Genomic DNA, 27,446 nt, shown 5'->3' on the forward strand with positions numbered 1-27,446 from the left:
TCTTATATTTTCACACCTGTGCCTATATGAGTTTAAATATCTATATGAGATTGAAGACCCACAAATGCGAGGTAAGATGATACTCTGCCTTTGTGAGACTGACTAAAATCACTTACTGGTATATCCAGTTGCATCTTAACTGGTGAGCCTATATTCATCATACCACTGATGTTTGACTACATGGTTCTAAAAGTGGTGGTAGGATTCAACGAAACAGGTGTGCAGCTTACAAGGGGAAGACGCTATGTATATCTGAACAATTTTTCACCCCTCCCTCCCTCCCTCTCTCCCTTTCCCCTTCTCTCACGCACATTGTCGTTCTGGACTTATAAGCTTATCTTTGGATTCTCAAGAAGTCTGTGGTGAGATGAAAGCAGACAATACCAAACCTTGACAAGGCAGCCAGGCCCTCAAGGACAGCACTGCAGACAACAGCCAAGGGACAGCAAGGCCACCCAACCCTCATCTGACCTTGGAGAGAGCCTTGGCCTCTTTGGAGCTGGATCTGCTTTGTGGTTTCCCCTGTACCAATGAGCCATGTATGCCAAAGGGATTCAACCTCAAAAGGGCTGTCCTGAGAATTGTACACAAGCGACAGGATCTGAGAACCCCGGGTAGGGAAGGAACCAAGAGAGGATGCAGCTAAGGCTGTTTCCATCCTTCATCAGCTCTCGCCTCATCCTTTTCCTCCAGTTTGTCTGGGAGCCCCTGACCCTGACCACCCATCCTATAGTTTCTTCATTATTAAAGCAAGCAAACCTCATGTGTAAGCAGAAAAACGACACGAACCCCCATACCTCCACTCCCCCACCTAACCACCAAACAGCTCATGGCTAGCCCCATTTTACGGCATGTCCTACACCCCCCCCATCACTAAACTCATAGGACCGTTTGGAATTCAATCCCAAGCACACTCCAAGTTTCATAGCTTTTTTTAAGGCAAGCAGGTCATAGACAGCAGCCGTTTTACTGTTGCTGCTGTGGTTCTGACGATCAAACCTTGGGGCATTATGCACGCTGGCCACGCGTTCTACTACCGAGCCATACTTTCCGTACCCGTTTACTCCTGTTCTGTGTGTGGGTGCACGTGCGTGTGTGCAATTCTACAAGGGAGAGGACGCTGTGTGTTAAATCAGTGTTGTAGGCGGTACACTGGATGCATTCATCTGTATGTGCAGGTACCCCGTGATGTCTCCTGAATGGAGAAACAACCTCCAGGAAAAGACTTCACCTTGCCAAACTCGCACAGGCCTCCTGGACAACTCCATGAAAACTGGGGGCAGGCTAGCAGAATTCTAATTGGTAGATTCTCACCCACCCTCCTTGGTTTCTTGTTAGGAGAGCCATTTGGGTTTTTCTAACTTCGCTGAAAAAGAATGTGGGAGTGGGTTTGCTCTGTCTAAACCACTAGCAACACCTGCCTAACACCCCAATCCCAATTTCACCTCCTTTCCCCAATGGAAAGTAGCACTGAGGAGCTGCCCACAGGACAGAATTACAGGCACGAATCTGAGACAAGGGTTCTTTACGCTGTGTCTGGTCATTAATTAGCACCTGGAAACTTCGGGATGGGGCCATTAGAGCACTCATAAACCTTTGATTTTAAATGTTTTCTCCGCTTGGCCGTGATTTGAGGTGACTCTCCTTGGGATCTGGATGGAGGACATTCGTTCCTTAACATTTCTGAGGCTCATTAAGCAGGCCATTAGGGATTCTGTCTCATGCGAGCAGAAGCCTCCCTTGTCCTCCCCAAACCTTTGCAGGCACATTGCACCGGGCGCAGTGTGACCTGGCTTCTGCCGCTCTGGCAAAGGGCTGGCTGTGAGGGAGGGGGGCCAAGCTCACTCACCTGCTATTCTCCCGATGGGCATGGCGTGCTCTTCAGGCGGGGACACGGAGACCATGATGTGGTTCATGTAAGCCAGGTCCTCCCGATGAGACAGGTTGATGGGCTTCCCTTCCCTATGCATCCCATCTTCGGAGAGCCGGGACTGTTTGAAATCTACCGAGTGCCGGGGGTTCAGGATCAAAGGGTGCATGATGGGACTGGGCATCAGCTGGATCACTCGTGTGCTCTCCTGCCAGGGGCTGGAGGGCTTCGGGTTGGACTCCGAGGATGCTGGGCAGTGATTATTCTCCATAGGAGAGACTGACAGGGGGTAGGACTCCTGGTGGTTATTTTCCTGCTGGAGCCTTGGCCCCTGGGCCCTCTCAGCTGGCGAGAGGCGGCGGATCATGTTGTCCAGAGGGGACCTCAGGGGCCGCTGCTCGGGGTCAGGAGAAGGCCTGTGGTTTGTGGTGATGGGTGACCTAGGGCGATGTAAGAGTTCAATGGTGGGAGGGTTGTGGTGCACACTCTCTGCAGGTGGCCTGGGCGTCCTCTGGACACAGTTATCTGTGGGCAAAAGAAAAGACAATCACAGATGGCGGTACACCTGCAGTCCTGGGACCTCACAATTGCTCTCTGGGCTGCTGGAGTGGTGCACGGAGTGCCTCTGACCCAGACTCCCATCACTTTCCCTGTGCTCAAACAAAACATACTTGAAATGGCTTTCCTACCCCAGACAAGCTAGGGATGCCCATCGACATTCCATCCGGCATCTGTTAGTGTCCGATAACCAGAAGGAACCCCATTCCCTTCTGTGTCTCGTCCTCGCTCGACTCCTCTGTGCTTGTTTCAGATGGAGGGGTTCTGAAGCTTCCCTCTCCAAGGCTCTGGTGAGCTTACATTTCCATCTTCTCCATCTCCAGGTGTGTTACTGCTGATATTAATGACGACTGCTGGTGACTCTGTTCTAGGTACTGGATTTGGTTATTTAAAACTTGAGCATTCTTAAGAGGGAGATACACTATTATTCCTGTTTTACAGACGATAAAACCGAGTCACAGGCAACTTACCCCACACCATGCTGCCAGTGGGTAAAGGATTAGAATCAGAGTCTACAATCTGCATGTGTTACAGCGCTTTGTGCCACACAGACCCCAGGGTACAAAATCATCCAGAAACCTCCTCTCAACAGCAACAATTCCTGTTTTACTGAATGGTGATTTTTGTACTTGAGAGAGTTTTTAGAAGCTTGCCCTTGAATGCACTGATATTACATGGGCTGAGAGTTAGTAGCAGCAAGTAGGAAGGATGGGGTACACAGGCACCTCAACAACACATGCTCTCCTTTGAATTTGAATGTACACTCTGCTGAGGGTAACACCGGAAGTGAATAACTGAAGTAACGGTGGGGCTGGGCTGAGCACGGACCAACTCACAGGTGATTTGGGTTCCCGCTAAAGCTCAGGCCAGGTATCTGCCCATAAAAACGTAAGAGCTCACGTCTCTCTTCATGGGGTACTCTGGCCACGTGTGTTCCTGGGACAGTCTCAGCAGAATGAATACTTCTGCTGATCCCTACTCTGGTCACAGACTTATCCACATTTCTAAGTGTCAAAAGATTTCACCTTTGGCTATATGACGAACCTGAAAAGGGGAACTGGGCCTCTACTAGGGTCAGCAGTCACAGAAAGAGGTGGGGGTTCCCTTAAGGCTTATACTGGGATGGCGCAAAAATGGAGTATTTTTTTTATTTAAAAAATCCTACTACATCTCTCTAATCATGCGAGATAGTGAACAAAAGAAACACTGACTGTGGCTCACCAGAGTCAGAGGAAGGGAAAGTATCTGTTTCATGACTATTGTATGATCTGTGGCCATAAATTCTAAAAACCCTTACTCATTGGGACAAATATCATAGGACACTTGTTTAATAATCTAAATCACTAAACAGCAGAGTACTAATCAACTGGGAAAAGGAATGAGAGACAGCTCAATACTTTGCTGAAGACAGGCAATATGGTCAGATATAAAAGGGATAGTGAAGGATTTAAAACCTGCCACCATTCATCTGGCAAGAGGAAGAGAGGTTCCAGTAGCAATAAAGGCAGTGGATCCCTCAGACTAAATCTCCTATGGTCAGACTTTATAGAAACTAGATATAAGACACTCAAAAAAGCCATGTAAAGATATTGGACAGTGACCCCAAGTAGACAAAAACACGAGGGTCTTTACTCTTCATAGAACAAGGTCTGGGAAGTTTTCCCACAAGAGTACCCTCATCAGTGCAGCACAAGAGAAAGCCATGTGAGCTTCCAGGACACAAGTGGATGCCCAGATGGCAGAAACGTGTGGAAGCCTCATCAAGGATAGAGTGCCAGAGAGAAGAGCTACTAACCCAGCACACCAATATTCTCTCAAGTTCTTGCCTGACTCCTGAACAATACACACACACAGGGGAGACTCAAAAGCCATGGCTGTGGGGCTGGAAATTATGAGAGGTCTCAGCTCCTGGCCACTCGAGTGGAGAAGCAGGTCAGAGATTGAGTCTCATTAAGCTAATGGCTCCATCAACACCCCAGGCTGTCCTTTAACCAAGCATGGCCGCATGTTAGTGCGGCAGATCCTGTGTTACAGAACAAAGGAGCCTTGCTGAGAGCTAAAGGCAAAACTGAGGTAGACTTGCTGCAGTAAAATGAAAATTGGCCTCCACACACTGGAAGTGACTGGCTACTAAATTAACTGCAGGAAAGACTATGAGTCTATACTCTTCAGAGGAATACAACGAAACCCAAAGTCTCTACAGCCTATAAACTTCTGTATCAACACGGTTTTTTCTAGACTTAGAAGATGCGATCTATTATTAAAGAGCCACCAACAGAAACAGATTCTGCGACTCTGATGGGATCAGCTAAAGAGACTTTAAAGGAATTTAAGGTAGCTATAAAGTATTCCAGGGACATCAGTCACAGTGAGTAATGATATACAGGAACTGTCAAAACAGAAAGCTGAAATCTAGGAAAGAAGAATGAAGATTCTAGAACCAAAAATCACATTATATGAAATGTAAGAGTAGACTAGACGGACTTCCTAGCATACTGGAGATGAGAGGAAAGGATTAGAGACTTAATAAAATTAACCACAAATCACAACATCAAGTAGCCAAATACGCCTAGAGTACAGAAAGAACAGGTGGGAGGGGACGGGGAAGAAATAACGGCCAAATTGAAGTGACAAGAGCTACAATGTCAAAAACAAACTAGGAAACTCCAGAAGCTCAGCAAACCCAAGCTGCTTATACACAATGGAAATCACACCCCAGCGCTTGACAGCAAAACCGTTGAAAGTCATGAGAAAAGAGACAGTCTGTGCAGGGTGTGGAGGTGTATGCCTGTAACGTTACCACTTGGGAAGCTGAGGCAGGAGGACTGCCAGCAGTTTAAAGCCAGCTTGGACTAGATATCGAACTTAAGCCTGATCTTGTCTCAAAAATCAGTGCTGTGTGCGGTAGAAATCTTGAATGCAGCATGGGGGCGGCCGGAGAAAAGATCAGAAGAATCATAAGATTCTTCATCCAAACCCTCCAGAATCTGAAACTGAGTGGGACTACAAAATGCCACCCGTGGAAAATGCTGCATCATTGAAATTTGTTTCACCAACAAAACAACTGAAAAATATTCTATCAAATTTCCTTCAGGCTACATGTGTAGTGTGTGTATGAAGTACAAATAGATTTTATGTTTAGACGTGGGCCTCATTACCAACCTGTCCCACTGTAAGTAAAACACTAAAACAACCAATTAAAAAAAAAAGTAACCCAAATCTAAACTTTGTATCCAAGCCTCTTATAAAGGACAGTCAAAGGCAGCCAACAGACATGCGGTTGTTACATTATGACTACCTGCTCTAAAGAGGGAGATCCACCAGCCACTTGCAATCTTGAGGCCCCTTCTTAAAGGTTGCTTCACACTTGTATACAACATTTTCCAGCCGGGGGAATCACTGAAACGGTGTGCGGAGGAGCTACTGGGGTTGAGCTGAGGCCCTGGGCTCTGCACTTCTGACTATATAAATGGCCTATATCTTTTTAGGCCTATCTAGAAGTATTTATGGGGGATATGACACACTGGGAGGCAAAGAGCCAGGTGAGGTATGGGGGAAACAGTCTGGTGGTGACTGATTCTTGACGGTGGCTGTGGGCACAGGCTGCTTCCTTACAGGGTCCTCTCTACCTTTCTGTAGGGGTTTGATAGTTTCTATTATAAAAGTGTTGTTCTTTTCTTTCCTTCCTTTCTTTTTTCTTTCTTCTTCTTTCCGAAACAGGGTTTCTCTGTGTAGCCCTGGCTGTCCTGAAACCTCCTCTGTAGTCCAGGCTGGGCTTGAACTCACAGAGATCCACCTGCTCCTGCCTACCGACTGCTGGCATTAATGGCATGTGCCTCCACTGCCTGGTTTTTTCTTTGAGAGATAGAGTCTTACACTGCAGCAGTCCAAACTCAAAGCAATCCTCTTGTCTCTGCCCCACAAGCACTGGGATTATAGACATGAGCTACTATGTCCATCTAAATGTTTCTTTTTGAAGTCCTGGCAAATCTTGCCCAGATACAGGTTGGAATGGTACGCACCATTTGCCTCATTTTACTTCTGGTACTGACTCAATCGTGTTATCTTATGTCTAATTAAATCTTAATGTCTAAGATTTAATAATCTTATGACAGAAGTAATTTTTGGTGACAAGGTATATATTCTTTTCATAGCTAATAAGGTCCTAAATTTTGCCACCCATAAAGAAATTTATGTTTTTTTTTCCCAGAGTGTGATTACTAAAAAGTAAGGTCAGTTTCATTCTAACTTTCAAAAATTTTCTAAATATTTCTCTTTGCTTACAAGAATCCTTACTTAAAAGATTACTAAGGTTTAACAAGATCATGGAGACCGTGTACTAGAAGAAAAAAAAATCTCATTTCCGGAACCCATTTCCTGTCTTCTAAATTACAAAACAGACGCAGGCGTTGGTCAATAATCGGGTTACCTGCAGGTTCTCTTTGATGTCCTGGCTTCAAGGCTGGGGTGTGTATGTGCAGTTGGGGCAAGCCTTAGGAAGTCAGGGAGGGCTAGGGGTGGAAGCATTTTCATGCCAAGGGGAAAGGGGGAACTGATGTAATGTCCTGGAGAGAGTTCACTCTCTGTTCCTGCCCAGAGCTCGGGGAACAATGAGGGAAGGAAGGAGACAGCGCTCTGGATAATTCAACTCAGACCGACTTCAGCCTCGGGATCCTGGGCAGGAACAAGATGTAGAGGAGCTTTATTTATTTATTTCTCTGCAGACACCGCTGCAAGAGGAAGCATTTGATGAAGATGATAACATTAATGGTAGACTAGTGGATCCGAGGGTATTTAATTCCCGGCTCCTAGTGGTCTGGGCACAGCCACCGTGAAGGCCGAGAGGCCTGCGACAAGACCAAGCTTTGTTTCAGAGCACAGCGCCTGCCCCCACGTATGGAGTGGGCTCTGATGCTCCTGCCCTGCTGCCTGTTGCTCTGTTATTATAAGTTGGCAGCTGAGTGTGGAAACTTAAGAGACTAGAGCCGGCAGGCAGAGGAGCTCCGGACACAGGAAGTGTGCTGCCTGGACAGTGGGTGCATAAAATCCCTCAGATGTAGGGATCTTCTGTCTAAGGCTTTTAAATTTTATTTATTTATTTGGCCTTGATGTCTGGGTTTGTGCTTGGTAAGTTGCTCAACTGGAAAACTGGGAAACTGTCCACACCACCCTGGTTCTGAAGGTCTTGATAGTGGAGGGAAGTGCACAAGGAAGAAGGAGGGGAGAGCTACACATAATGAGTGTGGGCACGGAGGCATGGGAGGAAAAAGCCCAAAGCCTAGTGAGGAATATTCACTCTGGCTGACAGCATGCTTTTTGAGCACAGAGCGTTGTCTTTATGAATGCTGCTAGGCACAGAGGATCCCATTCTTTGAAGCAAACAAATCCAGCAGGACTTCAGATGAGAACAAGAAGTCTTATTTTCTTTCCTATCACTTTATTGGAAGAGTTGCCTCCACTCGTGAGTTTGAGCCAGGGTCTTGGATGGTTAGTCTAGACAGTCAACTTGATAGGATTTGGAGTCACCGTGGAAACCTAGCTCTGGGTGTGTTTATGGGTGTTCTCAGAAAGCTTTAGGATAAGTGGGAAGACCCTGAATGTGGGTGGCTCCATCCTATGGGCTACGATTATAGACTTAATGAAGTGGGAAGCAAGCCCAGCATTCATGCTCTTTGCTCCCTGTCTTTGGATACAATGTGACTGGTTGCTTCACCCTCTTGCCACCAGGCTTTGACCACAATGGGAGCCAAAACAGACATTCCCTTTAAGGTTTTATTTTTATTTTATTTATTGCCATAGCAATAAATAATTAATATAGAATCTCAAGTGCATTAGACTGGCCTTGAACTCACTACAAGCATGAATGACCTTGAATTCCTGATCCATCTCTACTTGAATTCATCCAAATGTCTCAATTCAGCCACACTATAAACGGTTACGGCTAATATCTCGAGGTCATATGACACCTGTTGGCATCACACGTCATCCCCATGCTTCCTCAGGCTCAGATAATCAGGGAAATCACCAGCTTCTGGTCACTTGTGTTGTACAGTGTTCCAGAAGGGACCGCACCTCAGCAGTGCGTAAAAGGTTACCAGGAACTATGAGTGATAGAAAGAACTAAACAAAAATTAAAGTCTCTAGTTACAGGTCCCTGAAATGGAATTTAAACTATATTTCACACATAACCTCATATTCGCTTGGTTCCATTACTGGGCTGTTGAACTCTGTTCTCACACCCCAAAACTCATAGGTTCTAACTTTCAGGATCTCAGAATGTGGCCTTATTTGGAAAGAAGTTCCTTGAGGACCTAATTAGTTAAGAGGAAGCTATTTTATGCCCCAGTGAACTTAACAAAAACCCAGAGTCACCTGAGAAAAGTTTCAGTCGAGGGTTGCAAAGATCACATTAGTCACAGGCCTGTCTGTGGAGGTTTTTGATTGTCTTGATTGCCCACTGTGGGCAGCACCATTCCCTGGGCAGGTGATTCTGGGCTGTCTAAGAAAGCTAGCTAAGTATGAGCCTGGGACTAAGCCTAGGAGACAGCCAGCAAGACACAGTCCTCCACTGTTTCTTCTTCTTTTTGTGAAAGGAAGCATGCGGACAAGTTTAGTAAACACAACAGGGCTGGCGAGCTGTCTGTCTTGGCAGCTGCCAGGAGAAGGGGAATGGAGACCAGAAGGAAAGATGCCCCTTGCAAGGGAGCTCAACAAGCAGTCCTGTGGCGAAAAGAAGAGGGGGCTTCAGAAAAAGTGAAAAAGTTCAGAATGCCAGGGAAAACACACACAGTTCTTGGTCAGTAACTGAGAAAGGAATGAAGAAAAGTAAAAGAAAAGCTAACATTCTTCTGAGCCCTAACTCTGAAAAGCTGGCTAGCTGCATGGCAGAGGCCCCACAGTGCTGTCAGGTGGAAGAGGATTCAAGTAGCCATTGGGCCATGATTTCTGCCTTGAGTTCCAGCTCTGGTTTCCTTCAGCGATGGGACTGTAGCCTGTGAGCGGAAACAAACCCTTTCCCTCCCCTCAGCCGTTATTTTAGCTTTATATTTATTTAATTAAAACTTCTATTTTATGTGTATGAGTGTTCTGTTTGCATGTATGTCTGTGCACCATGTGCGTGTAGCACCTGTGGAGGCCAGAAGGGGGAACCGGATCCCCTGGGACTGGAGCTACTGGCAGGTGTTACTGCCATACAGATGCTGGGAACCAAACCTGGGTCCTCTGGGAGAACAGCAAGTACTCTTCTTCTTCATTTTGTTTTTGTTTTTGTGGGCAGGGTTTCTCTGTGTAACAGCCTTGACTGTCCCAGAACTCATTCTGTAGATGAGGCTGGAGCCTCAAACTCACAGAGATTCTCCTGCCTCTGTATCCCAAGTGCTGGGATTAAAGGCGTGTGCCACCGCGCCTGGCTGCAAGTGCTGTTCCTAACCCCCCCCCCCCGCCATCGCTCTAATCCTAGTGTTTTTCAATCATGTGTTGTCACAGCAAGAGAGGGGAAGCTATAATACTTTATCTATCAGTATAACTGGTGCCCTTATAGAAAGGAGATTGTGGGCACGGCCACAGGCATGCAGGGAGAATATTACTTAAAGAGCAAAGCAGAACCTCCAAGACAAGCCCACTGTTCATTAACTGCCAACCAGCCTTCTGCAGTCAAGACCGAGTCTTGGACATGTCCTCCTTCTCCACCCTCAAAGAGACCAACCCTGAACATGGGCTTCTGGCACAGCACACACGAATGAGCCATGTTTGCAGCTGCCAACTTTGTGGTATTTATTATGGCTGCCTAGCAAAACCTATATATCCCTGTTTCCTATTCCTCTTCTTCAAGGTTCAACCTGCGCTTGGCAGGAGACTATCTACTGATAGTCTAGCCATCTCGACTGAATTCCCTTTAGGGCCTAAGAAGTAGACTGACTGGAGTGTATAATAAAACAACAGACCCTAGAATGGTAGAAGTGTTTGATAGATGGGGCTGAAATGGTTCATTCGTCTTCTTTCCCTCAGGCAGCAGTGGGGTTAGCTCCCCCAGCGGGCCAGCACTGAGTATCTACATGTCTGCAGACATAGTTGGTGACAGAGCAGAGAGCTCTCTCGCAGTTTCAACACAGCAGCCAAAAGAAGTGACGTAAGGGATTAGGGAGTGGGAGTGGGCGACAGCTGGAGAGATGGCTGCTTCTGTAGAGGACCAGGGTTCAGTTCCCAGCCCCCACGTGGCGGTTCAACCATCTGTGACTCCAGTTCTGGAGGATCTCTGCAGGTATTGGGACATACATATGCATACATGCAGGCAAAACACATATACACATAAAAAAATCAAGGGGGACTTGGATGTAGTATAGTTGTTAGAGTGCTTGTCCAACAGGCACACAGTCTTGGACTTGATCCCCAACATTACCTAAACCAGATATGGAGATGCAGATCTGTATTTAAGGCAATCCGTGGCTACATACTAAGTTTGAGACTAGTTTGGGCTACATGAGACACTGTCTTAAGAAGGGAATAAAAAAGGAAATCTACGGATAGAATTTGAGATGAGCCAATTAGACCTGTAAGGGTAAGTCTATGCCTGTAATGACTAACAGCCTGGCGTCAGGGCAGCACAAAGACTAAGAGTCTTGGAGTCAGGACAGCAAATCACTAGCCTTCCAGGAGCAGACTTCCTTCTTTAGAGATGAAATTCACGGACCCTAGTTCCTGATCTCGAAGGGACTGGCTAGCTTTTCTCTAAGTTTCCTGAAGACTTCCTGCCTTTCTCTGGAGTTACTCACGCATATAAGAATCTCCCTCCCAAGAAACTCAACCACGGCAGACAGAGGAAGAAGACTGAGGGCTGGTGGGAGATGCCAAGAGACTATGTCCAGTGCCTTCCTCAGCTGTGGCAAACACATGCCGAGGAGGAGAGGATGGAGGTCAGAAGATTAGGGACATGTTGACCCTTGCCCCAAAACAGGAAGGAAGGGTCTTTGCCTCTGTTTCCTCTTCTTTTGGGCAGGAATGGGAAGTGGAGAGCTGGGCCTCCTCTTCATCCCCTGGGACCTTTCATGACCCGTTGCAAGCTTTTAGAACCGCAGCGTGGAGAGGGGTGAGACGGTTATTCTCATGTTCAAACGTGAGAGGAGACAGCCAGTAGATTCACAGGAAGTTCTGGACGGGAGGGTGTAGCAAGCCCCAGGCTCCCGGAGGCAACATGAGTGCCCATGGCCAAACAGCCCATGCTCTGCAAACAGTGAGGACCAACACTGTCCCACAGCAATTCTGATGGAGATGGTGCCCAGCTAGTCCAGACAGGTGTTAGAGGGAAGGGGAGAGGCCTTAACTGCGCCTGAGGTGCATGAATCCGACACCTGAGCCAAACATACGGAGCCCCTTCCTAAAGATGGTGGTTAAGAAACCTAGAATTGGAAGGAAAGAAAACAAAACTTAAAGGGACCATTTGTACTCATGCAGAGGTACTCAACCTCAATCGACTGTGCATAAACAGGGGCCAGGCTGGAAGTATTTTATCACAATTAAGAATTTACAAGAAAAAAAAAACGCCTTTAATCCTAGCATTTGGGAGGCAGAGGCAGGCGAATCTTTGTGAGTCCGAGGGCAGCCTGGTCTACAAAGCAAGTTCCAGGACAGCCAAGCAGCCAGGACTGTTTCGCAGAGAAACCCTATCTTGAAACAACCCCCCTCGAAAGAGTTTACAAGAAAAGGATGATTAAGAACTCAGCTAAGTAACGGGAAGACACGCTAAATAGTGACAATGAGTGACATTTACTGGGTGCCTGCTGACAGGGGCTTTTCCGAGGGCCGTTCTCGCTCTAATTAACTTCTTTCTTACCTCGTATGAAGCAGGCACTGTTATTTTCCTTCTCTGACACACGGAGGAACTAACTTGTCCCTGAGATACAGAGCAGGTCAGCTGGGGAGATAGAAAGTCCCTGAACCTAGGTGGTCTGGCATATGTCCATATGCTCTCTGGCCCCTTCAGATCTTACACAGTAAAAATATGTAACAGAGATGTCACAGCCTAGCTGGTGGCCTCCTCGACACTTCATTTATCAACACGATTCCAGTAAGACTAGAGAATCGTGGTGAGATTTTTACAATCAGCAAGAGGCCATGGCCTCGGCAGACAAAAGCTTCCTGTCTGTGGTGCCTCTGCAGCCACTGTAAGGACAGGCTGGCTGTCAAGGGTGCTGGCTTCACTCTCAGCGCCCAGCATCTGATTCAGACCCTGGCCATCGCAGGGGATCCTGTCTGTCGCAAGGCTGGGAGGTTTTACTCATGCTGAGTCTACTTGTCCTGAGAAAAACAACCATCCAGGAGGCTTACTCCATTCAATTTTGAGTAAGCTTTTTAAAATTATGAACTAGGGTTGGGATGTAGCTCAGCTGGCAGATCTCTTGTCCAATGGGCATGAGACTCTAGGCTCCATCCCTCAGTACCACACAGAACCTAGCCCAGTGGTGCCCTATCAACCCAGTGCTGGAGAGGAAGAGACAGGAAAACCACAAGTTCAACATCATCCTTTACTACAGAGTGGGTTAGAGGCCAGCCTGGGCTATATCAACCCTGATTCAGAAAAGTAAAATAGGCCATGAACTAAAAAGACCTATCTGGAGGCCTCTGTAATTCTCCATTTTTACTGTTTACATTTTAGAGTGCAAGCCACAGGTCGCCTGATCCAATGTACCCTAATCGGGTTCAGAAATTGCCTTAGTACTTAATCTCTATGAAACTGGCTCTTTTTCAATCAACCCCCCCACCCCCACCCCCCCCGCCCCTTGAGGCTGCACTAACACTGAAAACTTACAAAAACATGAGAAGAACACTTTGGTCTGTTGTGAACCTCACCTGGATTTAAATCTTAACTTCGTGTGGCGGGGGAGATGGCTCAGCAAGTAAAATACCCTTGCTGCGTAGCGTGAGGACCGGAGTTCAGACCTGCAGCCACCACAGAAATGCTGGGTGGGTGTGGTGGCCCACCTGTCATCCCAGCAAACGGGAGGCAGAGATAGGGGATCCTTTCTGTGCAGGGATCCCTGAAGAAAGCTAGGAACTGGTGAGCTCTGGATTCAGGTGAGAGACCCTGCCTCATACATATCTAACCTAGGGTGATTAAAGCGGACAGCCGACAGGAACCGCTGGCCTCTACATACGTCCTCATGCACACACACGGGTATCTGCACAAACGTGAACATGCATAAAACACACGCACGCACACCTGCACAACGTGAGGGTGCACCCGCGCATGCATGCCTAACGCGCACACAAACACGCGCATGCATGCCCGCACATCTCCGTACTGCCACTTGGTCTGGAAGCATATTACCTGAATGCCCTCGGTCTCTATTTCCTCATCTACAAATTTAGGATAATATCACTTGCTTTTAGGCAGGCTGTGAAGATTAGATGATATGAACATTTAAGTGCTTAGGAGGGCTGACCTATAGCAGGACTCACTAAGACTTGTCATAAGCCTCATCTTAATTATCTCGGTGAAGTTGTGCTTGATTCCAAAGCAGTCTGTGGGCACCTGGGTTGGCAGAGATGGAAGGGGTAAGGTTCCCCACAAGGAAGAGACCACACAATGACACTCCAGTGGGCCACATTAGAATGCATGCCACCCTCCTGTTCTCCCCAAAGAGATGCCTGTTCTCTAAGTTCCCGGCTGTTCCCATGTGGTAGCAGCTAGGGGAAAAGAGACAGTGTTTTGATGTGTAGAAATTCTCAGCGTGACTTGAGAATCCCACATGCGCCTTGTTGACAAAAAGCTGTCACAAGAGCATCCTCCCTGTCCATTTCACTGACCACCACAGAAACAATCAGCCGGGCGCACGGGCCGTGTATGTGTTGATGGGCGTGTGTGTGCGCAAATGGTGGGATTAAAAACAACATATACCTCTCACTATAGCAGGAAAGAGTGAAACGGGGAGTTTAAATGATAAGAGAGGGCAGAGAGATGGAAAGAGAGCATCAGAGGAACCCTGTATCCCTTCTCCCTACAGACTGACCAGTCCTACAGGGTCACTCTGCAGAGCACTGGGATTTCAGCCCAGATTGACAGTGCTTAGGGGCCCAGTGTCAACTGCATGAAGACACTGGGTTCATGAATACAATCTCTTCCTTTTAGTTAGTTCCATGACTGATTTTGGAAACTACAGCCTTAAAATAAGCAGTCATCACAACTGAATGTAACCAGATAGATTGCTTTTATGGTCGTTTGCTGCTCCAAATCGTCGGGAGATGCTCTCTGCCTCCTGGTTGTGGTGCGAGTGCCAGCATCATCGATTACGTTGCCTCCTTTCTATACAACCGCCCACCTACTACCGAACTCATGGGCTACAGATACGATGAGTCAGAACAGTCAGAGCAAAGGGATCTTCTGAAACTGCACTTTCCACTCCAAGTGAATGAGGTTACTGTCTGATGCCGAGAAGGGCCATGCTGCCAGACGTTCTGATAAGGTGATCGATACAACTGGGACCAGCGGGGCTTCCTGTGCCTGAGCAGCACCAGCGGGCTCAGTCCTGCTTCCCTGTGTCCTAACTGCTGAAGACCCTGAGGGTGAAGACCGGGTCTTGTTCATCTCTATAGCTTGGCTATGTTAGGATTTGAAACCTGTAAGGGACCATCTCATTTAGTCTCCCTTGTCACAGCAAGGGAAACGGAGCGTCCGAGAAATGAGAAAGTTGACTTGTTTTGTTCTGGCAGAATTGGGGACTGGAGCCTCATTTCCTGACTTCCAGGTGCTGTTCTTTAAACACACACACACACACGCATATGCACGCACAAGCATAGTCTCTCTCTCACACAGAGATACACACACATAGTCACGCGCACAAAGTCTCCCACACACAGACATACACACAGAGTCAAACACACACGTGCGGGCACACACACGCACATCCACAGAGACACATATACAAAGACAGACATACACATGTATGCACAAAGTCTCACACACACACGTGCGGGCACACACACGCACATCCACAGAGACACATACACAAAGACAGACATACACATGTATGCACAAAGTCTCTCACACACAGAAAGATACACACACGCGTGGGCACACACATGCACATCCACAGAGACACATACACAAAGACAGACATACACAGTCTCACACGAGCACACACACAGACTCACATGCACACACGTCTGGAGTGGCTCTGCTTTATGCCTGTTGCCCTGGCTTACTCACCGGCAGACTGTTGTGTCTTTACCCCAAGTCTTCCAATAAAGAAAGAGACACTGTATAGCCAACCTCGTAATATTTCACCTTTTTCTTCCATAGCTAATAACCGAAGAGAGTGGAAATCGTGTTCCAGATAACTGCTCTGCTCAGGGCCTGGCAGGATTCCAGAAGGTATGCTGTGGAGACTGTTTGCATCTGTGAGGTCACCATCCTATCGAGGACAGGAAGCCCTGCACCAATCCCAGGCTTCCCCACAGCTGGCACTGCCGTGCAGTTGCTAGAGTGGAAGGTGAGGCTTCAATGTACAGGACCCACAGGGATGTTTGTGGGGAAGCCGTCGATAGACCAAATGGGACACGTTTGTTCTGCGATATCAATTCCCATTGTGAAATGACCAGCATCTGTAGCGGCTGAGCTGGTGCTGGGGTGAAGTGAGGTCACGGGGTAGATAGATGCAGCCTTGTGTCTGTGTCTCTGGAACAGGATGCTCAGCCTCACAGGGGGTCTGGCTGACAGATACTCAGTGCCTGGCCTCTTTCTCACCTGCCATTCATATACACACAGACTATCTCTACCCCAAGACCTAAGCTCTGAAATGCTCTAAGGTCTGAGATCCCAAGTGTCCACATGATGTCACAGGTGTCAAATACCGCACTTGACCTTGGCTGGCGGGTCACATTCAAAACATAGGCACATTAGTCATTTGTAGAAAATTAAAACTATAAAAATCCTATAAAAGATCATCTTTACACCATGTATATAAGGTATACACAAAATAAACAAATTTAGAGATAACCTTGGGTCCCATCCTGAGATAGCACATATTTATGTAGATATTATAAAACCTGAAATGCAAACCACTTCTGATCCCAAAAATGTTGTTAAGGAGTACTCAGCTTTTACCCACAAACACACGCTCAAGCCACGTCAGCAGAAAACATAAATAGTCTTGGGCCAACATAGTTTTGGGTATCCTTCCCTTTGTATAAAATTTGGTATGTGTAATTTCATCTTACAGAAATTATTTTGGGCCAGCTCTCCCCATAGTCTGCTATATCCTCTCCCCATATATTGCTATATCCTCACCTGCCATTTGCTGACCCGGTGGCTTCCCAATGTATTACTTGAGACACTGCATGCTGAATGCTAAACTTGACTTTTTTTTTTTTTTTTTGGAAGGACCGAAAGGGTCTGGAGGTGGGAAGGCAAGCCATCATTTTTAAAGTATAAAACTGGAGGTAGATTCTTCCTTTCACCCCTGGGTCTCAAATGGTTTTTCTGTTGACACTACCTGGGAGATGGGGTCCCCTGTTCATCTGAGATTGGCACGGTGTCCGAACAGACAAAGGGGGAGTGAAGAGGTCCTCAGATCTTTCTTCCTGACTGCTAGCATCAGGGAATGCTGTGGATGCCCTTGGTACTTTTAAGGGCTGATTCAAACGTGTATCCACCTGATCTGCAGGGCTACGAAGCCCTTGACCTTGGCCTCATTAGCTCTGTTCTCTTAGTGGCTGAGTTCACCACTGACCTCACAGTGCATGCAAGCACAGATCATTTGGGTGCGTGATGGGACACACCTACGTTTCCTTGGTTTGCGGGTAGCTCTCAGAGTTGGCCAGCTTTGTCTAGGAAGGATTAGCCTCTGCATAGAAGAACAACACTCCCCCGCCCCCTTCCCACCTACTTCCAAGTAAAATCATACCAAGTAGGAAGGAACCACATGCTTTCAACCACATTTGGGAAGAAAATTCCAAACGAAAATAAATATTTTTCAATAGTAAGAGTAAGAGAAAGGGAACCCAACCCGTACCCCGTGTGTCTGAAGAGCCGGGCTGATAACACAATGCCTGCCTTACTGAAAGCTTCAGTGAGCCCACCTCCTCTTCCCTGGAATGGCTCTTGGCTATTATGCAAGCCGGAAATGAGAAAGGCCAGAAGAGCAGGGGAACATCAAACCCGAATTGAGGGGAAGGGATAGCTGCTAAATTTAGCCTGGGTTACTGGAGGAGAGGAGAGGCTGAGAGTGGGTGGGAACCTGCCAGAAACAGTGCCTATTCTCTACCTCCTGCTGGAGAGGACCTGCTGAGAGACCCCCCCGACCACACACACACACCTGGAGTCAGGCTCTTTTTTGTCACAAGTGCTAATTAAGAGACTACCAAGCCCAAGTTTTTAACTGTCTGACCGCAAAAGAAAAGTAGCGGTCCTGTGTTTGGGAATGATTCACTAGTCAACAAAACTTCCCGAGGAATGGGATCCTGAAATTGGCTTTAAAGAAAATGCATGTGGAAAAGTCCCACACTGTGGTGTTCACACATCTGCATACTGGCTGCCTGCTCCACTGGGAGGGAGGGAGGGAGGGAGGGAGGGAGGGAGGGAGGGAGGGAGGGAGGACCTGATGGCCCTGGGAGACAGATTCTGCTCAAATGCCATCACACACCCTGCTATTCAGTGGCACTGAGCACAAAATCACATTTTTATAGCCCTGCATCCAACACCCGCTTGTCCAGGACCACACACTCCATGGTTCCCACAAGGAACAGCAACTACGACAGGAGTCTTGATATTGAGCTCACTCCAGCCAATGGTCTCTGATCCATGATGGAGAAAGCCCCTACCCAACGCCAACTTCCCCTAGATGGTTTTCATCCTTCCCTCAGCTTTTATGAGGACCCTGCTCAAGCATATAACTACACCCACAGAAACTCAATTCTCCACACTCTGGTTCCGGGCTAACCTCCTTGGATTAGTTCTCTGGTAGAAAAGGTTCATCATTGCTGAAGCAGGGTGATAGATGGCTCACATGGCTTTATTTACCTTATTCTATATGGATTATATATATTTGAACATTTTCATGATGAATGGGCCCACCAATCAAGCTCTCTATTGCTCTCTCTCTATTCCAAGGCCTTACCCCTACCTAACTGAATATTCTTGCTGTGTATCAGAGCCGTCAAGGACTCTTCTAGTCTCCTCCTCTGATAAAGGTGAACCTGCTTCCTGTACCCGGGCGTCATCTTCCCTCACTCTACACCCCTGTGTATGTTACTGTGATCCGTGTTCACACTGCTGACTGTGAACTCCAGACAGCCAATGTGTTATGCCTTACCAATCCAGGTGACTCCCCCGTGTATGCACACGGTAGGTGTGTGCACACGGTAGGCACTCAACCCATGTTTCCTGAATGAAGAATGAACTTACAGCAATAAGAACAGCTTAGCAATTAACCACTCAACCCCTTGGTTTTGCTAAACCACAGGCAAGCAAAGAGAAGCGCCTTCCAGTACCTTCTTCATGGTTCTGATGCAGCAGGACCTCCGGCTTCGTGTGGATAGAGTTCCCAGGGTGGAAGAAAGGTGAGAAGAGAATGCGAGGTTTCCTCTGCTTCAGAATGTGCTGGAGGAGCTCGTAGAGCACATCGCCTGGAGGGAGAGGGAACAAGAGATAGAGATGGGAGGCTTCAGTTAACGGCTACCGAAGGAGCGGAGCTGTGACAGTTGCAGGGGTAAGGAACGGATGTTAACTCACAGAGCAGACACGGACGGGCACAACATCCGACTCAACGTGCCAGGGCTGTGTGTGTGGCTTTTAAAAATTACTATTATAGGATTTAGGTTAAGTTTGATTTATGTATATGTGTCTGTGCCATGTGCATGTGGGTACCTGAGGGCCAGAGGAGGGTGCTGTCAAGTAGGTGGTGCTATATGATACACTTACAGTTTGCTAAGTGGGTAGGTGCTGAGGAAAACGTTTCCGTAACTACATCCATAGTAATAAAGATGACAAGAGAAAATTCTGAGGTGGTGGATATGGACATTACATTTACTACAGTGACGATCCAATGGATCTATGGTTATCTCCAAATTGATCAAATTATAAACTTTCTATAGCTCTTGTAGAATCATCGGCTCCCAACAAAGTTGTTTCTACATGCTAAAACTAAGAGCAGGTGCACACTTGTGATCCCAGCACTTGGGAGGTAGAGGCAGGAGCAGCAGGAGTTCCGGACCATCCTGAGGATAGCCTGGGCTACCTGAGACCCTGTCTCAAACAACAATAACAAAAACAACAAGTAAAAGAAGAGTAATATTCTAAAAAAAAGTTTTGGGACTTGAAAGATGGATCAGTGGTTAAGAGTACTTGTTGCTCTTTTAGAGGTCCAGGGTTCAGTTCCCAGCACCTCTGTGGTTCACAACCATCTGTAACTCCAGTTTCAGGTATCTGGCACCCTCTTTTGACCTCTGTGGGCACTAGACAAAGATGTAGTATACACATATACACTCAGGCAAAACATTCAATACACCTAAGGTAAAATGATGTGTGTGTGTTTGGGGGTGGTCAGAGGTCAACTTTGTGCAGCTGGCTTTTCCTTCTACTTTATGTGTGTCCTAGAATCAAACTCAAGCAAGCTGTCATGCTTTTGTGACATATACTCCACCCAATGGGCCACCTTCCTTGCCGACTCCCTTCTAAACAATATCAGTTGTTTAATGTCAAACATACCCAGTCTAAATAAAAAACCATCTAAACAACAGATGGGCTAACACTATAGATCCTCCAGAGGGGGACTCATGGATTAGCTCGGTACGAGCAAAGGGTCCACAACTACATTCGGTTTTGAAGATGTCCCCACGGTACCGACGCTTTAGGCTGCTGAAATGATAGCGGAGTGATCTGCTGTTTGATATTAGAGAGCCCATGAGAGGATGATCCCAGAGCTGGGGGAGATTTACGTTGTCCCAACGTCTTCCTATTTTTGTGAAAATATTCTCTTCACATCTCTCTCTGCTTGCACTTCAGAATTATTTAAAGAAAATGACATCCTTTGGTAGTTACATTTTAAATGTGCAAAACAACTCACGGATTCTTCATAGAATTTTTACCTCACAGATTCTTGATAACAATTTTACCTGTCAGCTGGATGGCGTGGTAGGAGGCTGAAGAGGGAAAATTTGAAGCCAGCCTGGGCTACAGAGTAAGATCCTATCTCATACAACAACAACAACAACGATGATGACAACAAGAACGACAATTTCTGGGGAGAATACATCTTTCTAACTTGCTCAGAGCCCAGGCTGGGTTTGGAGGTGTTAAAAAATAACAAACTTCATTAGTGTTGGTCAGAAGTGGCCACTCTCTATAAGGAACTGGGGCAGTATGGGGTTGCCCTTTCTTTAAAACTACATCTAGGCATCACCCCAAGGTTCTACAAGCTCCACGAAATGATCTCAACATTTCAGTGCTCGGAGGAAAGGAATGGTGGGTGCTGTAACTTGATATTGAAGTGTGTACTGAGTAGATCATTATACACACACACACACACACACACACACACACACACACCCTACCACAAACTGGTTCCACCCCTCTCTGGCTTTGATCCAACTTGACAATGCAGGGGAAACTCTATAAGGATGGGTGATTAATTTTTAAAAAACACCGCAGGCTGTACTGTCCTCCCCACACTCTTCCTAATAGAGAGATGCAGTCAATAATTGTACCAAACAATGGGCCTTTGTCTCTGATCTTAGCCATTTTTTAAAGACGTTTTAATTAACAACTTAATTTAACTGTGTATTTTGGGCTACAGATATTGCTATTTTTTCTTCCAAAGCGAGCATGAATGCAGAAACACTCCACGAGTGGTTTTTCCCTCCAAACCTATCTACTGCCTCCCCCCCCGTACCAAATCAAGTTCTAGAGGTGGTTGCCCTTTCCCAGGTACCCACCCCCACACCCCTAGCTTGCTGCTACTCATTCCACCCCCCATCTTTGGATTTCGGTTACTGGTGGGGCAGTTAACTGCTGCCATTTTCAATTAGGAATCAATAAAGCCGGAGACCCCAGTCTCAAGGGGATTTTCTTAGGAGAGGACAGGCAGGTGGACACAGAGGAGCTCTGCCCACATTTTGGAAATGATGTAGCAAAGCAGAACCTGTACTGGGTACCAGGTTGAAACTCTGAAGAGCTGCGAAGGTTTTCAGTGCTCCAAACCAGGAGCCACTGCGGTGGCTCCGACGAGAAGGGAATGCAGAACCCGAAATACAGTCCTATTTTAACGATTCACATTTTAATCTCATACAAAAATAAGTCCCTAATCAACACTTTTTTCTTTCCGTTTAGTGTAATGTCTTCCTAACCCTTCCTAATTTACATGGCCATACTGGGTTTGAGCTTGTGGATTTGATCAATGTTTTATTTTGGCATTATGCAGAATAGAAAACGCAAACATTAAAGAAATGTGCTCTTGATGATTACTATTAAAAAAAAGTCTGCAATTACTGTATCCATTTCGGAAGGGGAGGCCAGGAAATACAAATTTAGTGTCTGTGAAGGGTGTTCAGTGTTATTCCCTCAGCGAGGGGCACAGACTGCAGACGCAGTCAGCCTGGGTACCAGGTCACCTTGAGCAAGTCCCTGGGTATCTCTGCAAAATGCACACTGTAGCACCTGCCTCTTTTCCTCATCATAAAGGGTCAAGGACAGTAATGTAAAGAAGGACGTGGCACAGAGCTGGTGTGCCCACACCTCCTCAGGCTGGTGAGGGGACCTAAAACAAGGGCCAGGAGGACAAAGCCACTTTTTTTTTCTGAGTTCTTATTTCTTTAAAAATTATTTTATTTATACTGGGTGATAGTGGCACACATGCCTTTAATCCTGGCACTTGGGAGGCAGAGGCAGGTGGATCTCTGTGAGTTCAAGGCTAGCCTGGTCTATAGAGCGAGTTCCAGGACAGATTCCAAAGCTACAGAGAGAAGCCCTGTCTTAAAAAACAACACACACACACACAAAATGATTTATTGTTACTCTGTGTGTGTGTGTGTGTGTGTGCATGTTCATGTGTATGAGTGTCACAATGCAGGTGTGGAGGTCAGAGGGCCATCCTGGAGAGCAGGTTCTGTCCTTCCGCTGTCACTTGTGTTCCAGGCATCCAATTCAGGTCACCAGGCGCTCATGGCAAATGAACTCATCCCATGAACCATCTTGGTGGTCCCTGGAGTTACATTTCTCTACAGTGGAATGGCTAGCTGATGCCTTGGGACCTGCAGGCTACCCCTTCAACAATGCCCTTTAACTGCCTCAGGCCTGGGCTTCCTCATTCAGACTCCAGTCTCTGAGTAGAATACTGAGGATCCATTGACTTGGTCCACATAACGAGATGAGCACAGGGTACGTAGTAAGAGCTTCTCAGCACGGGCTACAGCTGGCACCAGCTCTACCATCACGCTACCATCCTGATCACTGACATCATCCACGTGGCCCCGAACAGTCAGGTCCCACATGGAGAACTGAGGAGCAAGGTCTGGGTTCTACATTCCCCTTGAGAAAAGGGCAAAGAAGGTGAACCAAGGCCTCTCTCTCCCCGTACCTCATCCGGCCACACTGGGCTAAACCCAGGGTTGCTGACATGGGCTCTGCCTTCATGTCTTATTTTTTTTTTTCACCAACAGCTGTGCAAAGGGGCTTTCCCACAGAAGAAAGCAGCGGGGAGGGTGCATCAAGCAGCCTCTGCTGGAGCCTTACCTGATGATGACCATGCAAACGCCTTTCACGGGGCTGGTTAACAGTTATGGAAGCCTGAGTCCCAACTCTGCCAGGGAAACTTAACTTTATGACCCTTGCGTGTGGGCACAGCTTCATCAGACATGGTTCCTCAGCAACCCGAGAAATGGCTGCATCAGCTCTGCAGGAGGCAGTACATTGTACAGGCACCGTGTGTAACACTCGGTAGCTCAATGTACCTGTAACAACTGGGGATATTAGGTCTTAAGGATTCTAGAAATGTCTTAGACTGGCTCAAACTTCTGCTCTCTAGGAGTCCCCTTGCTCCCCTTCCCTGCCAAGAAATGGCCTTGGTGGAATAAGTCCTATGGTGGGCAGCCAGCCCTGGCATAAGAAAACCATTTTGTTTTTCGATGACTCTAGTTGGTAAAAAGTTCAGTTGAGTTGGAATCTGGCTTTCTTGAAATTCAATCTTGGCTTCTAGAGTGTTCAAAAACATTCCTTGCCTACAAAATTGCTACAACTTACTAAATAAATGAAGATGGCCCTGCACCTCTCTCCATGTCTACTACCCTCTGGCTCCTCTGATACCCACCTGTTCAGTGGATATATTCTTCAAATCCTTAAATGTGCAGATAAACTCATTTGTCTTTTCATAATAATAATAATAAAAATAAATTGTGTGTTTGTGTGGATGTGTGTACAGAGGCACACAACAAAGCACACACATGATATTCAGAGGACAGTTTGTGCGAGTTGGTTCTCTTCTTCCAGTATGTGTGTCTAGGATCAAAGTCAGACCACCAGACCTGGAGGCAAGCGCCTTCATTTGCTGAGCCATCATGAACGTGAAACTGGTGACTCGCCCTTCAAAGGTCTGCATACACTAGGACATGTTTTGCTTTGGGTGACTCCTCTTTGAGAAGGCCCACATCGTGCCTTACTTTCTTCCAAGCATCTCTCTTAACCCTTGTGAGTAAGCCTGCATGAAGGACCTTCAAGCTGCTTCACAAAAACCAAGCTAACACGTCTCTGGAAGACAGACGGTATTTGGAACAAGTTGTCTAGTTTCCTACTGAAAGCAAAGCTTGAGCCATGGAGCTCAACAGTGTGCCTAACTTAGCAAATCTCCATATTCATAGCGCTCAACAGTGTGCCTAACTTAGCAAATCTCCATTTTCTCAGAAGAGGAAAAACTGGTCCCAACTAGTGCCTTACAGTACTAGGCAATGGAACCCAGGCCTCTGGATGTGGAGCCAACCGCTGGCTAGTCCACACATCTGCATGCAGATGCACATGGCCCAGGCACACAACATGCCGCAGAGGTGGATCTACCATGACGCTGGGAGCTTCACTGACATCTTCCCTGGAGGCAGAGCTGGAAACAAAAATGTCTGTACCTTCCAGCTTTATGTCCTGATGCTGATACATTATCCTGGGTCACATATGCACACTGAAACACAAACAGCTTCAACACGTGTATTTTGAAAGCCAGGCAACCTATTTTGAAATCTTAAATCCTACTTTTTCCCCCTCTTGGTGTGTGTGTGTGTGTGTGTGTGTGTGTGTGTGTGTGTGTGTGTGTGATGGGGTGTATGCACTCGACTGCACAGGTACATGTATGTGGAAGCCAGAAGGGACTTCAGTGTCTTCTCCATCATCTCTGTCTTGCAGTCTTGGACATGGTCTCTCAGTGAACTGGAAATCCACCATTTGACTAGGTCAGACAGTCAGTGAATTCTTGGGACATGCCTGCAACTTCCTCGGTGCTGGGGCTTCAGACACACACAACTGTGCTCAGCTTTTTATGTGAGTGCTGAGGATTTGAATTTAGATTCTCAGGCTCACACACACCCACTGAGCTAGCTCTCTAGCTCCAAATTCTATTATCTTCTTGGAATTTCTTCTCTCAATAGCTGGGCCGGGTAATCCTGACTACTCAGAAGGCTGAGGTGGAGAGTTGCAAATTCAAGATGCCCCTGGGTAACCCAGCGTGACCTCTGTCAAACAAGGAAGCAAGTGTGTGTGTGGGGGGGGGTGGGGTGGGCAAGGAGCATAAGGGGTGGGTGGAAGGGGTAATGGTAAATAAGATTGGAGCTCAGCAGGTGAGACTCTCCATTCAATTCTTGGTGGGGGATGAGGTGGTTGTTTAAAACAGCAGAGAGAGTGAAAAGCACCAGCCTGGTAGTCTTGCCAGTGTTTGAAGATCAAGAACTCAGAGACCCTACTATAAGCGGAGGTGGTGTGGGGGTGGTATGGGGTGGTGTGTGGTGCTGAAAATTATTTATTTTACTTTTAGAGAACAGAATTTGGGCTCCAGAGCGAGGCCAGCCCAAGTCTGAAGCCTGGGTCTTGTCGTCAGCTGCCTGTGCTTAGGCACATTATTCTCCCTCTCTGACTCTCAGTTTGATGACTTAGTTAACACTTGCCTCTGCTTTTGCGCAAAATGAGAATAATGCCATAGACCTGGCAGGAGAAAGGGGACAGGCACCAAACGCTGGTCTCACAGAATACACATCTACTAGGTGGCACCTCTTGTGGGCACGGCTTTTATTAACTCCAGGTCATAGTTTCTCAGTACTGCATTAGAGCACAGACACAGCCTCACTACATTACTTTTGTGTATGGAGATTTCTTGCTCCTTCTGTTGCCAGAATCATCTCAAAATCTTTGGGTTTCTGTCCGTTAGCATATAGGCAGTTTCAAGGTTTCCCCATAGCCCTCCCTCATCCTTTCGTCCTCATCTTTCCTTCCAGTCATGACCCAGCCCTTCCTCACCTGGCGTCAACCATCCCCAGAAGCTATCAGTTCCGTTATCTCTACTTCTTCCCTTGGCTTTCTGGTTTTCCCTCCAAGGGAAGCCTTCCCCACACTGCACTAGCTGAGGTCACCTCCCCTGTGTCAAATCAAAGGGCAGTTGTGGTACTGGGGGGAACAGTCCCACCTTAGCGGCATTCACTGCCAGGAATCTTAACCTATCCCTCCTAGGACGCTTCCTGGCTGCCGAGACTGCTGCCCTGGCTTTCTTCCCACCTCCCATCTCTTCTTCCCCTCGCCCGTCAATATCGGGTTTCCCAGCAGTCTCTCTTGGACCACTGCATCTGCTCCCACGACGTCACTCCACTTGTCTTCGGCCTAATCTGTTCTAGTCACAACACTTTCTGACTACCAGGACCACATTTGCTTATCTCCTAGGGAAGTTCCTCTTGAATGATTTATGGACGATGTGTCCAACACAGAAATCTTTGCAAACCAGAAGGGGTTCCCTAGTTCAGTAAATGCAGTTACCTCATCAGGTCAGAAATTGGCGGATAATCTCTCCCCTCCTCCTCATTAAACACCGAATCAGTCATCGAGTCTGGAGAGTCTGTCAGCTAAATACTCTTGGGATTGTCCCCTTCTCTCTTGTCCTGCCTTGGTTCTGATCACCACCAACGTCCCAAGACCCCAGCCAGACTGCCCCACCTCCACATTGCACACCTGCTCTTTGCCAACCCTCTGCCTCTGCTTCAGCTCCTGAATAGGATGTGCAGGACCCTGAATGATGTGATGAGGAGTAATAACCGAGAGGACACGTAAAGAGTCAGCTGTGAAGCTATGGGGTATTATATATTGATCATTCCAAGCCTGCTCAGCTAGTCTCCATACTGGGGGTGGTCGGGGTATTTCCAGTTTACACTGTTATAAATAGACTCGCTAAGGACATTTTCCTTTGTCTACTACTGGATAATTTCCTTGGGATATTTTTTTAGGAATGGAATTACCAGTGAAAGGCTGTGATTAGCTCCAACGCTCTATTATACACTTCTGGTGTTCCAAAGGCTAGGGCTAGAGGGCCACTGCCTAAATGCCATCTGCTGCTTGAGAGTCTCTTCTGTGGCTCCGCAGCTTCTCCCTTCTCTGTGTCAGTGGCCTGACAGTGGAACCCTGCCGCTGTTAAAGTACGGACTTTTCAGGTGATGGTTGGCTATGCGCACACTCTCGACAAGCAGATTATCATCTCAAGTAACACACTCCCCAGTTTGCAAACAGTTCTCTCTTCTGTTTCATTTTGACTCAGAAATGTGGGTTTCCTTTTGACCAATTATAAAATAGAGAAAGCGAAGTCAGTAAAAGCATGCCTGGTGTGGGAGGCCTAAGTGTTTAGCTTGTCAAGAAAGTCTCTGCTAGGTCCTTTCTGCCTGTGGCTGGGTTAAGAATGGAGCCTGCGGTTAACCCTCAGTTCGTTCCATGGTGAATTCGGCAGTGAAAAAAGCAGGGTCACATGCCTGGGGGTAGAGGACCCCCCCGCCACACCCATTACTGTGATGGGACAGTGTG

At 47.2% G+C, this 27,446-nt stretch overlaps 1 protein-coding gene across 1 annotated transcript in view; it reads right to left on the reverse strand.

The window, feature by feature from the left end:
- Etv6 (ETS variant transcription factor 6) overlaps positions 1-27,446 on the reverse strand; it is a 236,902-nt gene that overhangs the window by 21,508 nt on the left and 187,948 nt on the right. The window contains exons 4-5 of the mRNA XM_075982515.1: positions 18,911-19,045; positions 1,850-2,395 (exon numbers count right to left, since the gene is read on the reverse strand). Coding sequence (XP_075838630.1) covers positions 1,850-2,395; positions 18,911-19,045 — 681 coding nt within the window. The remainder of the gene's footprint in view (positions 1-1,849; positions 2,396-18,910; positions 19,046-27,446) is intronic.

This window comes from Microtus pennsylvanicus, chromosome 8 (assembly GCF_037038515.1).
Source record: "Microtus pennsylvanicus isolate mMicPen1 chromosome 8, mMicPen1.hap1, whole genome shotgun sequence".
In the NCBI taxonomy this organism is placed as follows: domain Eukaryota; kingdom Metazoa; phylum Chordata; class Mammalia; order Rodentia; family Cricetidae; genus Microtus; species Microtus pennsylvanicus.